We start from the raw sequence: 17,944 nt of genomic DNA on the forward strand, positions 1-17,944 counted from the left end.
TTTGTTTGTTTACTAGCTTTTTTTTTACCGTCTTTCCGTGGTTGAACACTGAGTTAGCTATTACACGAGACATGATATGTATTTCGGCAAGTTGTTCAGTATCTTTTAACATACCTTAGGTGTTCATTCATGTTTATTTTGCACTGTAACTGGTATTAAAGCGGAGGAGAGGATCAGTTGACGTGCGCATCAGGCTGCCGCTTCTCTTGAACTGAGGCTACATTAAAGAGACACATTAAAGACACATTAAAGAGCGCCAGATCCGTATCCTCGCGCTTTTCTAAGTGGATATGTGGAAATCCTTGACCTTTCCTAGTGGGTATAAGGCATATACCTGCGTATCACGTAGACTGCGCCACTGGAGGGGATCCCCCAATTGCGTGGTGGGTAAACACGCTACTGCCGGACCCACACACTCTCCAAATTCTCAAACAGCAACTTTACAAAGAAAGAAAGAGAGTAAGGGGAATATATTTATAGATATATAAATATTTGTATGTATATGTTTATGTTTATGTATGTGTGAATGTGTACACATGTATTGATCTACATTATTCACAATAGTTTTATTATTACATATTCTGTTTCTACTATTATAATAGCACCATTGAATGTATATATGCAATCTATACATTTATCTTCTTTCTACCCCTGCCTTTCATTTAGTTATTTAGTTATTCACTACTAAATAAGCTGACTCCACCCTCAGGGCTTGGGAAAGGTTTTGAAGGAGACCGGGCAGTAAATCAGTTCTTCCCATTAAGGGTGAGAGGATGAGGACCCAGTAGGTACACTCCCACTGTTGAAACCACAATTTCAAAGACAATTATAGTCTGCATGGAGCAAACATATAGCAAGACATTAGGCAAAATCAATACAAGACGTCATATTTCTGATTTATTAAAAGTAAAAGACCCCTTCGTTGCTCCTTTACTTTTTACGTGTCTGATCATCAGTCTTTTATTATGGCATCAGTAATGGTGGCATCTTTCTCTAGGTCCACAGTGATTTTCTTGCCAACCAGTTTGAAGATGTTCTCTGGTCTCATGCCGTGCGGTTCGGCCACTTTTACTGTCAGCATGTCGAGAGTTAATGTCTGACCCTTCTGCAATGGTTTCCGGGCCACCACTGACTTCCCCAACTGCAAGAAAGGAGATAAAGAATTGGGCAAAAGCTACCTATTGATTTTAAACAAAGAATGACCATTATATCTGACCTTGCTGTGACAGGAAGCCTCACAGGGCAGCATCTGTTTGATTGGCGAGCCCATTGCCATCTCAACCGTCCTGATTGCTTTCACCAGCTCCGCCAGCTCTGCCGGCTCCAGTGATGCTGCGTGGTCACTGCCTTTCCAGCTCTTATCCAGGGTCACATGACGCTCCAGGACCTTTGCCCCAAGTGCCACAGCAGCAACAGACACATGGATGCCCGTCTCATGTCCAGAATAGCCTATGGGAATGTCTGGAAACTCCTTCTGGAACTCCTGCGTAGGAAAAGGGAAACAGAAAGATTTCAAACTACTCTGCTACTACTAAAAAATTTAAACATTTTCTTCAGTATTTTATGAATATTATGAAGATTAGATTAAAGCTATTTGTGTCTTACAGGGATCAGGCTGAGGTTGACGTGCTCTATTGGCAGTGGATAAGCGCTGGTGCACTGCAGGAACGTGAAATTGGGATTGTGCTTCTTGACGGTTTGGTAAACACAACGCATGGTCTCCATAGACTGCATTCCACTAGAAATCACCATGGGACGACCTACACAAATACACCAAAATGTTAGCTTCAAGAAATGGCTGCTTCTGGGAGAAAATAAGGTCAACTTTTTAGTCATTAACACATTAAGATGAGTTCACACAGCCAGTCCAACATTAAACTCCAAAAAATCCACACCAGGATTTCTAGGTTTCATTCGCTCTGCTTTCTGGCCAATCAGAACTGTCAATACGTAATTGCCCAGGTGCTCCAGAATAACTGATTTCAAGTGCACAAGAGAAGCTACTCAGATTCAGTTCTCATTTGTGAGCTTGGCAGTGAATATGACAGACCTCCGTCAACAGTTTTCAGCAACAACTCTCTTAAATTTGTGTAACAACAGCTTCTGGACTTTTCATTTGAAATGAGTGTCAACGTCACTGAGTTTTACCTTTTTTGGCGGTTTTCTCCAGGTAAGGGATATTGTTGGTGTCAGCTGAGGCAACTTTGAAAAACGGCACATTGATTTCATGAAGAAATTCTACAGCCATCTGATTGAGGTAGGGAGAGGAAAAGTTATGAGATACATTTCAATTTACTGGGTCTCTGAGGGACATTTGCAAATCATAATTCATGTTAACATGCATATATTCTCTTGCTATAAACGTTGGGACCCTCTTTCATTTGTTCACCTCATCCATCCCTGATGCAGTAAAGAAGATGCCAACTTCATTGGCGTACTGTTGCAGCTCTCTGTACTGCTGGTGACTGAACTCCAGATGGTGCTTATGAGCTCCGTAGGTCGGGCCCCAGGCGTGAGGGGACGTATAGGCACGCTCCAGAGCCTGCTTGGTGAATCTGTGTTCGATCTCGCTCTTTTGAAACTTGGCACAATCGGCTCCACAGTCCTGAATGGAGATAAAAGGGGAAGTAGAAGTGGATTTGGTTGACAATAAACATAAATTCTGGATGAAAAATGAATTTCACTTTCTAAGATTCTAAGTTTGGGCCGGTTCACACAGAACATGTTTTTGTGGTTAAAAACATGAGATGCAGGGCAGTCGAATGATGCATTTTTTTTTAAAAAAAAGTTTAACTTGTTTTAACTTTTGCGCCACAGATTTAGAATGGTCAAACACATCTGTCTAGTGCGTGTTTAAATTGAAAAACAATAGAAAGTTAGTGTAGTGGAAAGTAAAAACGTGTTCTGTGTGAACAGCCCTCAGGGTGAAACATGAAAAGAACCGGCATCAACGCGGTATCAGACTTCACATCTGATAAAGCAGTACTTTACCTTGGCCATTCGGATCATTTTTTTGGCGATTTCTATGTCTCCTTGATGGTTCTGTCCAATCTCAGCGATGATAAAACAGGGGTTGGAGCCCCCGATTTTTCTTCCAGGACAAAGTTCAAACTCAGCAGACATTTTATAGACTAATTGTTTAACTGATTTATGACTAAGAGGCTGGAGATGTGATCACAGGTGTGCTGGCATCAAGCTAAGGGGCTGGAAAGAAGGGCACGCTATAATTTAAAGAGTGACAAGTGCTCCACCCTAACCATTGCAACCTCCTCCCACAAGTGCATATCTCAGTTTTGGTTTGAGCATTGGGGGAGCTGAAGTGTCATCCGTGTTAGCAGGTTCCCAGGGCATAATCCCTCATAGATTTATTAATGTGTTTATTTATTTTTGCAAAATGGTCTTTTGTGGTGCCACTCACACATGCAAATTTGGTTGATATCTGCAGAAAAAGTAATAGTCTAGTTAACAATTGCTTGTTTACATAGGATATATGGTGTATTTTTATATCATTTAAGCACCTGGGGCCGGATTCACAAACATCTTCTTAAGAAAGAAGTTAAGAAAATTCTTAAAATAAATTCTAAGAAGTTCTTAAGAATGTTCCTAAGCACAATTCTTTAAAAATTCTTAGGAAGTTCTGAAATATTTTCTTAAGAACTTAGGGCAAGATCTTAATTTTTTACTTAAGAAGGAAATGAAAGGTGTTTATTTGATTGAAAGGGGGTAATTGCTGAAGACTCGCTGAATGAAAAACACCTCAAAGCCTGTCACTGCCTGTAGATTAGGCTACCGTAGATATCATGATGAGCGCGCAGACTATTTTCATTGTGGTTGATTGACGGGAGCTAATCACTCTGTCATGTTTTTAATGGACCATTAAAATCGTTATTTTAAAAAAACCTGTCTCAAGTGCAACGTTGTTTCCCATTCATTTGTACGCTATCTTTTTTGTGCTCTCTCTCTAGAGTGAATGCGTCCTGTATCTGTGTGTGCTTCCTCGCTAGTTCTAGCTTACGGAGCCCCGCACATGACATGCAGGAAAAAAAATAGTAGGCTAAATCATGATCATGATTTACTAATTCTTTCCCTTGATTTGCTAAATCATGCACACTGTTTATAAATAGAGGAAACGAGTTAGTAAATCGTGCTAACGTTTTGTGCCGTTCTCCGTACAAGCTTGAGTGAGCGCAATCATATACAGGTACACGCAAATGATCAGTAGTGTAATATCAGACTTTAGAGTGCTCGTCCACATTCACGGTACAAGTAATATGTATTATATTTAGCTAGCTAGTGTTATGTTGTATGCTTAATATTTGAAACGACCCAATAAATTCATTGAGCATCTATTTAAGACAGGTTGGAGGTTATCCTAAATTTAAGAAGTTATTTACGATGATTTTTAAGAATATTCTTTTTGGGAATGTGAATACTTCTTTGAATACTACTAATTTGATCTTAAGAACAATCTTAAGAAAAAAGGTAAGAACATTCTTAAGAAGATTTTTTTTTGGGAATACAAAATATTAGTATCTTTTTTCTTAAGTTAGAAAATAAGAAAAAATTGTCAGTTAAGAAGAATTTTATTCTTAAGAATGTTTTGTGAATCCGGCCCCCTGGGCTGGAAACTTATGAGTCTGACAAAATGTTCTACTTCAAAGTGCCATGGGAAGTCGAACTAAATTTATCTAACATTTTCTTATATTGAAATAGTTTATTTCCTACTCAACAGTTCATCAGGCTCTAAATGACTTTGGCTCTGTCATCTCTTATCTGAAGGTCATGTTTTTCCAGTCAATCATCATAACACATTTTACACATGAGGAAAACTGATTGTTAATTCCAGAAGGTCCAGACTTGAATCCGTTGTAAACTACTTTACAAACATACACCTGTGACCTCACTACATCATTACTGCACCACTGTCTCTCTGTGTTGCTGCGGTTCCATGTATTGTGTATTTCATGAAAAGTAACTGTTCTTTAAAATTAATGGCTAGTTCCAGTCCTTGATTCTGAATGGTAAATAGCTGTTTAATTCACAATAAAACACGGCTATGACCGCTTCACCCAACGGTTCTGTGTATCACTGCACAACACCCTTAGCAACCACCCTTAGTAACGTAAACATGTTTGTTCTCAATTGATATTGTTCATTGAAGCTTACTGTATTATGTAGAAGAGTATTGTGAGAGAGATATCGAGTGACAGTGTATTACCTGCATTCAGATTTAGCATTTTCCTTCAGGTCAGTCAGTCCTGTTCATAATAAGGGGTGTTGTGCCTAATAACGCCCCTTAGCTGTTATAAATTCACTGTAAACCATGGCTTTTTGGGGCTTTTTGCTTTATTCTTCAAGTTAGTCACAATTTACTATGTGATAAATTTTAGTATGGGTGGTCAAGCTTTCTAATTTAAGTTGGTGCAAGATGATGTTTTCCCCTCTTTTCATCAGTCTTATATTTATGTGGCTATTTCAGATCATGTTTGACTTTCTCCATAGCGTTTCAAAGTATTTCGAGTAAATTCTCGATAGAATTAAAATGGATAGGAGCAGCCCCCCCCCCAATTCGGAGTCTATTCTTCACAGAGTGTGAATTCCAGTGTGAAGCGTCAGTTTAACGTTGAAAGAGAGTGAGGTAAGATGTAAATAGCGAAACATTTAATACGTGTTTTGCGATAGAAATGTTAAAAGACCGACAGTAACATCCAGTGATGCAAACTACTCAACTTTTCTCAATTATGGCTGTTTGAATTGAAAATATGCACTTTTGAACTGAAAATAAACACTTTTACGTTTTCGACACATTAGGCACAAACATTGCAGTTTCTTAAAAAAATTCTTACTGACTCCAAATTTTTGAAAAGTAGAAATTAAATGAAACACTGAAATGAGGACATTTTCTTATCACACAGCATATTAAACATTAATATAAAATGATTGGCAATAAGTATGTTGCATTTGCAGGAACAAGTAAATATACAGAGACACACACAGGTGTTTTATTAATTCAAATCATGATTTGTTATCACAGCAACACAAACTGACTGTTTATACTAGAAACTGGAATATGTTGCAATGGAAATGAGCCCTGACAATGCAATCCTGTCGCACCTGTGACGTGCTCTTTTTCTCCAGCGTCAGAATGTACTCGGCAAACTCCCGAATGGCTCCATGGCCGGCTGGTCTCTGACAGGTGTATTTAGTTGCAATGAGATCAGCCACAGGTGCGTCACATGGGACGCCGTTCAGCCCCACCTGAGACAGGATCTCTATGACTTCAGCTTCTGAACCTGTGAGGGAAAACACAACAGACTGCTCAATAAAAATATGGTTTATTTTGCATGTGGTTCCAGGTTTATTTATACCATTCGTTTGGACATTCCCGCATCTTCCAGTGTAAAACACTGCGAAATGCTCTATATCTAAGCTTTACCTGATTTATTTCAGAATTAAAAAGCATAGCTATACCACACAATACAAGGCAGAGTAAAATGGATTTCAGTTTTTAAATATGTATGTTAAGAGGTCTTTTGAATATACAGGAGCTCAGGAATGGAATAAATTATTCATAAATTATTATAAATTAGGTGTACAGTACATCTAATACAGTTAGAGTTAAAATTTTACCTTTAAATGAACTGAACTGACTTCATCTGAACAACAGCCGAAACGCGGCAATGAACTTTCACGCCCCAGAGTTTGGCGCTCAATTTCATCGTGATCTGTGGAAAACCACACGCTGCCACACATAGTAACATTAGTCATATATATATTTAAATAACTCCATTTTACTTACAAAAGACAAATTAAGACTAAAAGTCTATTTTCATTTCAGTTAAAAGACTAAAACAGACTACATTTAGAACGAGCGTAAATAGGCTATTTGGTAGGCTAACCTATTTCATTTATTTCACAGTTTAAGTTTGTTTCATACAAATAATGAAAAGTATAATGCACAACAAAAATCATATTAAACAATTAAGAAAAGATAAAATGCCTGTGAACGACTCCTGAATCCAAGGCAGCTCTCTAACCGCAGAAACGTCAGTGCAGAGAACACGATGCGGATTGGACAATCCTTACGAGAATAATTTCATTTAATCGTTAGATTATTAGTTCGGTAGATTTAAAAGCATATATGTTTAACGATCAGAGGCGTTTTACGGGGATCCCTCCGCTATATAAGCCGAGCAACCGGTGCTACTTTTAAGTCTCTCGTATCCCTCCGCGATCTCTGACTTCTTTAGTTTAAGTTTAACGGACGTTCTGTCGCTTAGTTACCAACCTGTAACCGTTTAAACTGCCCTGCATCTTGTCACAGTTAAAATCCTTCACATTCAATTAAATTTAATTTCCTACCGTTTCGGAGAGAAATGTAGTCGCACGTTGATCTGCCAGTCATGGGTCTTTCATGCGGAGAACTCTCCTCATCTTCGCATAAAGATGCATTTAAAATTTAATGACCGTACGCATCTTTATTAAAGTTCACAATGGTGTTGCAGATGAAATATAATATATATTAATATAAACATTTAATACATTTTCGTCAGGTTGATTATTAATCACTCAAACCCCTTTATCTTAACCGTCGGTCTCGCACCAGTCGGTTCAAACCAGAAACGTAGCATATAGCCTACGTTTAAACATGTTTTGTGTTTTAAAACATGAAACTCTTGACACGGGAGATGTATAGAAGCCGAAGGGTAGCCTATCAAGTTATAGCCTATCAAGCAAGAAAATAAAAACATCGCTAGGAAGAAAAACAAACCTGCACGTGACACAGAGCGGAATGCGAGCTAAGTTATAACAGAAGACAAGTAGGCCTAGGCCTAATTTGAATAGTTTAATCAATACTGTTACTAATAATCTATTTTAATTGCTTAATTAATTAATTAATTAATAATAATAATAATATATAGTATAAACTAATATTGTAATTGTTGCTGTGTTCATTTTGTTTTGCTACTTCTATTAGGTTGTAAGCTATGTTGTAATGGACTATTTTTTCTTAGCGGAAGCTTTAAAATAATAAAATAACCAGCCTAACGCCTGACATATAAAATAATAGTCAGAAATGGAAGAGTTTATTGAATAAAGATGTTTTTTTTTCTATCTATCTATCTATCTATAGAAGGAAATGTATTTATATCATCATTTATATTTCACTCACTCACCACAAGAGAGCAGCAGTGTCACATTTTTTGCTTGTGGACAGTGTTTATGTTCTTGATAAAAAATACAAAAAAAAAAAACTGATTTATATAATCAATTATCTTTGCTTTTGCTCTATTATTTTACTGTATTTCTTTACATTTTGTGTAACGTCTTAATTTTTACTTTTACATGAAACATCCTCAGTTTTTGGTGGGTTATTATATAGGGTTAGATAAAGACTTGTTTGCATCTTCAAAATGTTTACAAAGTCCCCTAACAGATGCATGCACAAATAACAGATACAAATGTTTAATTATGAATCTCATCAAACATATTTTACACAATTTTGTCCATCATATAATGGAAAATGTTATACTCCCCTCAAATCCAGATTTCATATCCATACTCTCATAACCGAGATTTTTAATTCTACTACTTTTAGCTATTGACTAAATAAAGGAAGCAGTTCAAAGCTGCTCTAATCAACCTCTGATCCTTACTCTCACATCACAGGAAGGACTTGAGCTGAAGGGAAAGAGATTGGTGCGGCGTCAGAGGCTGTGGCCTTCACCCTCTTCTCTGATGTAAACTTCAGGTAACAGCAGCACCAGCTGTTTTTATCCTTCCGACTCTATTAAAACAAGTGTTTGCTGTCCATTCTCTCTCACCCTCCAAACACTTCTGTTGAGAAACCAATCAGTTCGTGACAATAGTTCGTGATCAGATAGCGGCAAGCAATTTATTTAGAGCAAACTGTCCGCCAAACATTTCAGTGCTACGTCCCTCAGTTCCATGAAAAGCAATTTATTAGCTGCCAAGACAAGAGAATCAGTCGCTTTTAAGAGGTAAAGGAAGATGTGAATCATCTTACGGCTACAGATTTAATATCCGCCATGAGGGAGATTCAGACAGGATGTCAGGGGTGAGGCCACACTAGACCTTTCACTATTGCAAGCTAGGGGTGCAAGTCACCATGTCTCTTTGCTTGCAATGGAGATGCAACATTTCCTGCAGTGATGTGACCAATTTTATACATACATATATATATACACTATATATATACACTATATATATATATATATATATATATATATATGTATATATATTGTGAAGGCATTGTGACAGTCCTCATATACTCTGTTCTTTAAGGGAGATAAGGCAAAAAAAAAAAAGAGACTTAGTTCAAAACCATTAAAAACTATATAAAATGTGATATTAGATATTTTATTATATACAAATACATAATATATAAAACTTGACTAATAAAAATAATACTAAATGTGTATATCCTCAACAATACATTATTTTTCCAATTTCTTATAAATTTAGCATTATATTTGAAAAGTCATAATATTAAATATTTAAAAACTGTTTAATAAAATGTTGGGTTGCATGTATATTGATCAATTACATTTTCTGCCCATAAAATAAAATAAAATAAATAAAATAATTTTGAAAGCTGCATTTAAAATCTTCATTTAAGATCTACAAAAATCTGAGCAAAATCTCCCCTCATGTCACATTTATCATTTTCGCTCATGTTCCATCAAATCACCAACTCTCCCTAAAAATGACTTTTATAAAAAGCTGTCAGTGTGAACGCTCCTATATAATCAACAAATCTGTCAATGTCGCATGCTTGCAGTGTAGATAGTGTCAGATCTGAAGCAACAGAACAGCGTTCAGTGAGAATAGAAATTCACCCATGTTGACTTTCTTTCTGATTATTTGGATTTGGACGGGCATGAAGAGAAAATCTCTTCATAACTCGCAAGTAATCATGATTCAAGCCAAAAACAAATTGGCTAAAAGCAGATGTCATATCAAAACTCAACCTCAGGGGCAGAAAACACCTCCGCACTCCTAATATTTCATCCCAAAAAAACTGTTTATGACGAGTTTGTCGTTTAGACTCACAATACTTCATTTTAGTTATTTTCTCAGATTGGATGATAAATTATATGTTCTGTTAAAAGATTTTATGGTTATTTTTTTCTATCCAGCAGCACAGATGTATATCAGTCAAGACATTTTGTATAAGTGCCATCTGAGTGAAACCAAATTTAGCTGAACAAACATTGCTGTGGTGAATTTTTCGCTCTCTGCGGTGGCAAGAGTTTTGGTGGTGGGCGAGAAACTGTGAGAAATTTGTATTGTGAGACACCAGTTGCTAAGGCACTCGGGAAGAGTCGACATCCATCTGTGTAGATGTGTATTTATATCACACATGAATAATTTGCTGAAATAGAAGGAGAGAGATTCTGAAGCACTGGACTGTCACATTAGCATATGTGTGTCAAAATATAAAAAATTAAATAAACTCATTCCGCCAGCACTTTTATAATGAATCCCAGAAGCGAGAAACAGACGTATAATTAATAGTATAACAATAATAAAAAAAAAGTCAATTTTAAGGGTTAGGCATAAACAAAAATAAACAGAAACAGTGGTACAGTAACAGTGGACAAAAAAGGAAAAAAATGAAAGCTATTTGATCAGCTTTTTTGCCTCTAACAATCGCAGACTCGCTTTAACACTTAATATGGTGGTAGAACACCTAATTTTGCATCTATCAGCCACACAATGACCTCTGACCCCTGTGATGTCATTTCATTAGGATAATAGGTCTCCCATTTCCATTAGTCTTGATTATGTCTGTGCTAATGCAGAGGTACTGACCTCACGGTCACCCCAAACAAATATACATTTATTTTCTCTATAGAGTTATAAAATATATAATAAATATATACATAAAATATATATATATATATATATATATATATATAAAAACCTAAAAAGCTAATAATAAAAAATAAAAATAATAGCCTACAGAATCCCCATATTAAAGAGTTAGTTCACCCAAAAATGAAAATTCTGTCATTAATTACTTACCCTCGTGCCGTTTTACACCTGTAAGACCTTCGTTGATCTTCGGAACACAAATTGAGATATTTTTGTTTAAATACGATGGCTCAGTGAGGCCTGGATAGGGAGCAATGACATTTCCTCTCTCAAGATCCATAAAGGTACTAAAAACATATTTAAATCAGTTCATGTGAGTACAGTGGTTCAATATTAATATTATAAAGCGACGAGAATATTTTTGGTGCACCAAAAAAAAAGAAAATAACGACTTATATAGTGATGGCCGATTTCAAAACACTGCTTCAGGAAGATTCGGAGCGTTATGAATCAGCGTGTCGAATCATGATTCGGATCGCGTATCAAACCGCTGCTGAAATCACGTGACTTTGGCGCTCCGAAATGCGGATTCGACACGCTGATTCATTACGCTCCGAAGCTTCCTGAAGCAGTGTTTTGAAATCGGCCATCACTAAATATTGAACCACTGTAGTCACATGAACTGATTTAAATATGTTTTTAGTACCTTTAAGGATCTTGAGAGAGGAAATGTCATTGCTCCATTGCTCACGGAGCCATCGGATTTAAACAAAAATATCTCAATTTGCGTTCCGAAGATTAACGAAGGTCTTACGGGTGTGGAACGGCATGAGCGTGAGTAATAAATGACAGAATTTTCATTTTTGGGTGAACTAACCCTTTAATGTTGAATCAACATAAAGGAAATATATTTAATATAATATTTTGTTTAATGGCATATTTTCAGCAAGGCCAGTAACCCTGATATCAAATATAAAATATAATAATAGTAAAAAAAAAAAAAAAAAAAAAAAAAAAAAAAATCAAATTTCAAATCATAGAATGATTTCTGTAGGATCATGTGACACTGAAGACTGGAGTAATGATGCTGAAAATTCAGCTTTGATCACAGGAATAAATGACATTTTAAAATATATTCAAATAGAAAACTGTTATTTTAAATAGTAAAAATATTTCACAATTTTACTGCTTTTACTGTATTTTTGATCAAATAAATGCAGCTTTTGTGAACAAAAGTGACTTCTTTCAAAACCATTAAAAACTGTATATAAAATGTGATATTAGATATTTTATTATATACATATACATATATAAAACTTGGATAATAAAAATAATACTAAATAGTACCAACACACTGATACCATTATTAAATATATTACTTTTTCCAATTGCTTTGGATAAAATTAGCAATATAGCCATTCAACAATATATTTAAAAAGTCATAATATTTAAAAACTGTTTAATAAAATGTTGGGATGCATGTATATTGATCAACTGACCCTTCGCCAGGAGTTTGACTGACAGGCGATCTAACCAATCATAACGCCGAATCCGCCGATATATCCGACAAAGCAGTCAGTGGAGTTAGTAGATTCACGTCGGTGGACTTGAACTTGAAAAATGGTGTGTACTGACGTCTTTCCGCGATTGAAACAACATTCCTTCTGATGTTCATTCATGTTTATTTGATGCTATAAATTAACTAGTAGGAAGAGATGATCGGTTCATGAGCCTGAGGCGCTACAGCGATCTGTCACGACACATTAAAGAGCCACAAAACGGTATTTATTGTTTAGTATTTGAAATTTGATACTTTGTTTCATATCAAAAGTAACCTGCACTGTCTTGTCTGTCAACGCGTTGTCAGTGTCCTCTTTGCTCCGCGATGTATTTTTCGCTGCGTGAGAACATGTGTGGCGTGAGAGTGGCATGGCTTGGTGGACGTAGCAACAGTAACAAAAGGGGGCGGGTCTTTGCCAACGGTCAATGACATTTTCTGTCCACTGCCTGGAGAGCTGAGACCAAAAGTACACAGAGATTGATCTGAAAGCCTCAGTGGCTCCCAGACCAGGCTTGTGTTTAATTGGACCAGGTTTTCAGTTTGCTTTGGGGCCGAACTAGCAAATGAATCCTGCTGATGAGTCCCAGTAAACAATAACACAATCTGACATTTGCCAGCAAGGATCCTGTTGCCAAGATTTTCAGTGGCAGAAAAGAGAAAGATGTGTTTGTTTTTTTAACTTAAATGTCACAGTAATCATGTTGAAGACGCTCTAGTCCTCTCATCAGAACAGATGCAGAACAAACGAAGTGAACTTTAAGAGCTCTCGGGAGAAATTGCTTGTGAATGAACACTAGCCAGCTAATAACGCAGGAAGCACAAAATAAAAATGACAAATGAGATTCTCAGATTCTCTTTGACAACATGAAGATTTTTACTGAAAACTGAGGCTAGGTCTACATTAAAATAGATAGATTTGAAAACATTTAAAAAAAATTGCTTGTCCAAACTAAATTGTAGGAAAATGCTTAAATTATCGAATTAATAAAGTTTACATTTACATTTAAAGTGCCCCGTTATATTAGTGTAAGGGTGGCTGCAACAATCGCACGACAAAGAGAATGAACTAGAATCATCTTTAATCAGGAATACATTGGAAACGCAACCATAAACAAACAATAACCGACAATAAAGGACTAAACAGAAGAGAGTATATATGCAGGGGATAATCAGGAACTAAATAAAATACAGCTGATGATAATTAATCACAGAAACAAACAGGGACATAATCAGAAACCAGGGAAACCAAAACTAAACAGAGCAAGGAAACAGGAACTAAAGGAAACAGAACAGAATATCAAAATAAGAGTCCATAACCGTATCAATTAGCTTTCATGTAGTGTGTAATATAGCTGTTTATGAAGGTAAGAGGTCTGCAAAGTTTTAAAGATCAAATAAAAGAATGGATTCTGAACTGCCTAAATGAGTCGTCAACAATTCCAGTCTCACTTCCTGTTTCATACAATGTAAAAAATTTGTATAATGCCAGCCTATGGTCTTCATTGGCTGTCCGTGAACAATGTCTACTTTGTCCCGCCCTCAAACACTGTAGTTGTAGTTGAGGCCTGAAGAGTTTGTGTTGTTGACATGTCAAGAAGACGATGTTTTCTGTGCTGCGAAAGCAAATCTACTTTGCTGCACTTCCAAAGCATGAGGACTCGCACTCAGATTGATATGGAAAAACTGATGGCATCATCTGTTTCACTGTGTATGAAGTGCTGAGGAAGATCTGGAGCTGAATCATTTTATTAGCAAAATATCCCACATCTTACTGATGGCATCATTCAATTGCTATTCTATGATTGGCCTAAAACCCGACTGCCCTCAGTGTTGCCAGATTCCAGCCCAACTGGGCTTCTTTTGATCTTGTTGGACTGGAGAAAAGACATGGGTGGGTGGACAAAATTTGGACTGCTTTTTAAAATTTTAATAACATGACTAAACATAAAAGCAAATAAAAACAAAAAGGCAAGGCAAGGCAAGTTTAATTATATAACACATTTCATACACAATGGTAATTCAAAGTGTTTTACATAGAAAAGGAATTAAAATAATCATAACATAACAATATAGTTATAAAAAGAATTTTTAAAAAAGTTATTTTTTTTATTTAAACCTGGACATTTTATAATTCTCTTTAATGTATTTGCCCTGTTTTGATCTGTTTTCTTGGTAAATTTATTTATTTTTATTTTGTCATAATTATTTTGTTTTAAGGAGATAAAAATGGTCCTTATCAACCATGGTTGACATGGCAATAAAATTCTATCACATTATTTTGACAGTTAAAGATTTGGGTGAGTTTTGGTGAGCTTCTGGAAATCATCAACCCAATCTGGCAACACTGATTGCCCTTGTTTAGCTGCAGGACAAGCAATTTCTAGTAAATTTTCTGTCATCTTTGCAGGAATGTAATATGAAGATAGTACAAAGTAACATTTATCTTAGGCAACACTCTGAAAGGGAATAACACATAATGGTATAAACATAGATATCTATGTTGGCACCGATAGCCTAGTGGGCAGCGCATCGACATATATCGCCATTGTGCTCCAGGTGACCTGAGTTTGAGTCTCGGCTCGTGGACCTTTCCCACCCCCACAAGCCACCTCTAGAGCTTCAGAAAAGAGTCACACACTGTCCTCAAGTAACAAAATCTGACACACACACACACACACACCCTGTGGCCTTTTTTCAGAGGATCCCAAACACTTGGAATGGAAGAAAATCCAGCATCCATGACTCAGGCGACAGAAAAGGATTTCCAGTTATTAAGGGCAGATGTGCTGTTCTAGCAGGCGTGGGTTTTCATGGCTGGGAAAATGAAAACGGCAGATTAATACTTTAAATTTAACATCAAAAATCTATTCACACACGTCTGGTTAATCAAAACTCAGGATCTGGATTTGGTTGTCCTGCAGCTCTGGTGTTTATTCTAGCAGAACCGCATGGCAGCGCTCAGATCTGGCCTTTTAATCCCATTACAGAGACAGACAGTGAGAAGAGACACAATCCAGAGACGTCCATTTCCTGCTCCTCTGAGCGTCTGCGATTGAATTCTGATGGCTGGGGGCTTCGCTTTGTTGTTTATGCAGATTTTCTCTGCTCTGCCTCCGTATTGTTGATGGAGTCCAGGACTGATATTCCTCCTCATCTCTACCTCACAACCATCCATATATCCATCTACTCAAACTATAACATTTTAGTACAGTGTTTGACAGTAATCAAATCCGTAAATGGTTCATGTCTGCAGCATTTTGACATTATATTGACCTGTGTGCTAACAGCATTTTTTTTTTTAAATAGAAATCTTTTGTAACATTATAAAATGTCTTTAGTGTCACTTTTGACCAATTTAATGCATCCTTTCTGAATAAAAGTATTAAACAAAATCTTACCGACCCCAAACTTTTGAACAGTAGTGTATATATTTATCTGTAGAAGCTATTACTGAACTTTTAATCCTACCCACAATCCAGAAGTGAGAGCGAGAAATTTTATTACCAAAGGATTGCAATTATATCTAATTGCTTAAGTTGCCAAAGTACACACTGTACTCCATGTACAAGTAAAGGCACCACTGGTTTTCGCACAAGCCAAGAAAATTGCAAATTGCCGTCTGCTGCTAGTTATCAGCTAAGATAAAGCTGTTGTTGTTATTAGCGAAGCTATGTGACGGTACGACACTTGAGTGATCTGGCAGCGTGAGCGCCGACCTGCTGGTGCACCTCTTAAGATAATGAGCTGTGGGAATTCACATGCTTCTGATTATCCAGAGCAGCTGCTTGATCAAAGACATCGCACCGCTCACTCCAGCCAATCACAGAGCGGCACACCCGCCCTCAGCCAATCACAGCCTTCCACAGAACAGGTACTTCAATACAGAGATTCTCCTGAGACACTCTGGCCCTAATTAAAGCCAGAATCAATTTTACAATATTTTTAATTAGCCAGAAAGCTTATAATGTATTTATGCTTTGTAAATTCATATGATTTATCATTTAAATCACATTTGAGACAGTCTGAAGTGCAATATAAAATTCCTCTTGACATTTGACCTGTCCCAGTGGTTTAGATAACAAAATAGGCTACGCAATGAAGTCAAGCTGTATCTTCAGACTCATTTATAAATAGAAAGGAGATTAGACACTAGTGTCATTAGCCACCAACCAAATTAAAACTTCTGATAGCTGAGCGCTTGACCGCATCTCCACAAAGACTTTACAACCGTGTCATTTCTTTTGATCATTTCAAACCCTGCTGGAATAAAAACAGCCAAAGTTGGTCAGAATTAGTGACACTAATAATGTAACTATACTGAAAAAAATTGGTGTAGCAAAAATTTTAACTCAGAAGTTGCTAGTAAACTTCTCAATTACAAAGAAATGGCAAGAAACATTTCCACAGTCCTGTAAGTTTCGAGGTGGGGCCTCCATGGATCAGACTTGTTTGTTCAGCACATCCCACAGATGCTCGATTGGATTGAGATCTGGGGAATTTGGAGGCTGAACACATCAAACTTGTTGTTGTGCTCCACAAACCATTCCTGAACCATTTTTGCTTTGTGGCAGGATGCATTATCCTGCTGAAAGAGGCCACAGCCACCAGGGAATACCGTTTCCATGAAAGGGTGTACATGGTCTGCAACAATGCTTAGGTAGGTGGTACGTGTCAAAGTAACATCCACATGGATGGCAGGACCCAAGGTTTCCCAGCAGAACATTGCCCAAAGCATCACACTGCCTCCGCCAGCTTGACATCTTCTCATAGTGCATCCTGGTGCCATGTGTTCCCCAGGTAAGCGACGCACACACACCTGGCCATCCACGTGATGTAATAGAAAAAATTTTTGTCATCTTTGCAGGAATGTAATATGAAGATTGTACAAAGTAACATTTATCTTGGGTAACACCGTGAAAAGGGAATAGGACATAACACATACCGGTATAAACATATATATCTATGTCGGTGCCGATAGCCTAGTGGGCAGCGCATCGTCATATATCGCCATATATCGGCTCGTGGACCTTTCCCGATCCCGTCCCCCTCTCTCTCTCACACCTCGCTTCCTGTCCACTCTATACTATCCTAAAGGCAAAAATAAATCTTTAAAAAAACACAGATATGGGTAAACCATGTGTCGCATGACTAAACATGCATAATCGTTATTACAGTCTACACTACAACATGAAAACACAGTTTTCAAATTTATTCACCTGGCACAGTATCTTCAAAAAGTTTTTGTAGGACAAAAATTCCATCTCAGTGATGTAAAAGAAAAAGACATGATGTAAAAGAAAACGTGATTCATTAGACCAGGCCACCTTCTTCCATTGCTCCGTGGTCCAGTTCTGATGCTCACGTGCCCACTGTTGGTTCTTTCGGCGGTGGACAGGGGTCAGCATGGGCACCCTGACTGGTCTGTGGCTATGCAGCCCCATACGCAACAAATTGCGTAACAAACACCTTTCTATCAGAACCAGCATTAACTACTTAAGCAATTTGAGTTACAGTAGCTCGTCTGTTGGATTGGACCACACGGGC

The 17,944-nt window shown here is 37.2% G+C and overlaps 1 protein-coding gene across 2 annotated transcripts in view; it reads right to left on the bottom strand.

Annotated features, from left to right (window-relative positions):
• Positions 1 to 884: 884 nt before the first annotated feature.
• Positions 885 to 17,944, bottom strand: part of LOC127507296 (sialic acid synthase-like) — a 37,110-nt gene continuing 20,050 nt past the window's right edge. Inside the window, exons 8-13 of one of the 2 annotated variants that reach the window (XM_051884285.1) lie at positions 6,115 to 6,293; positions 2,390 to 2,605; positions 2,149 to 2,248; positions 1,606 to 1,760; positions 1,217 to 1,483; positions 885 to 1,141 (exon numbers count right to left, since the gene is read on the bottom strand). In XM_051884285.1, coding sequence (XP_051740245.1) covers positions 953 to 1,141; positions 1,217 to 1,483; positions 1,606 to 1,760; positions 2,149 to 2,248; positions 2,390 to 2,605; positions 6,115 to 6,293 — 1,106 coding nt within the window. In that variant the 3' untranslated portion in view covers positions 885 to 952. Of the gene's footprint in view, positions 1,142 to 1,216; positions 1,484 to 1,605; positions 1,761 to 2,148; positions 2,249 to 2,389; positions 2,606 to 2,991; positions 3,289 to 6,114; positions 6,294 to 17,944 lie in introns of those variants that run through there. The other variant, XM_051884286.1, reaches the window with a different exon arrangement.

The sequence above is a fragment of the Ctenopharyngodon idella genome, chromosome 24 (genome assembly GCF_019924925.1).
Source record: "Ctenopharyngodon idella isolate HZGC_01 chromosome 24, HZGC01, whole genome shotgun sequence".
NCBI lineage: Eukaryota > Metazoa > Chordata > Actinopteri > Cypriniformes > Xenocyprididae > Ctenopharyngodon > Ctenopharyngodon idella.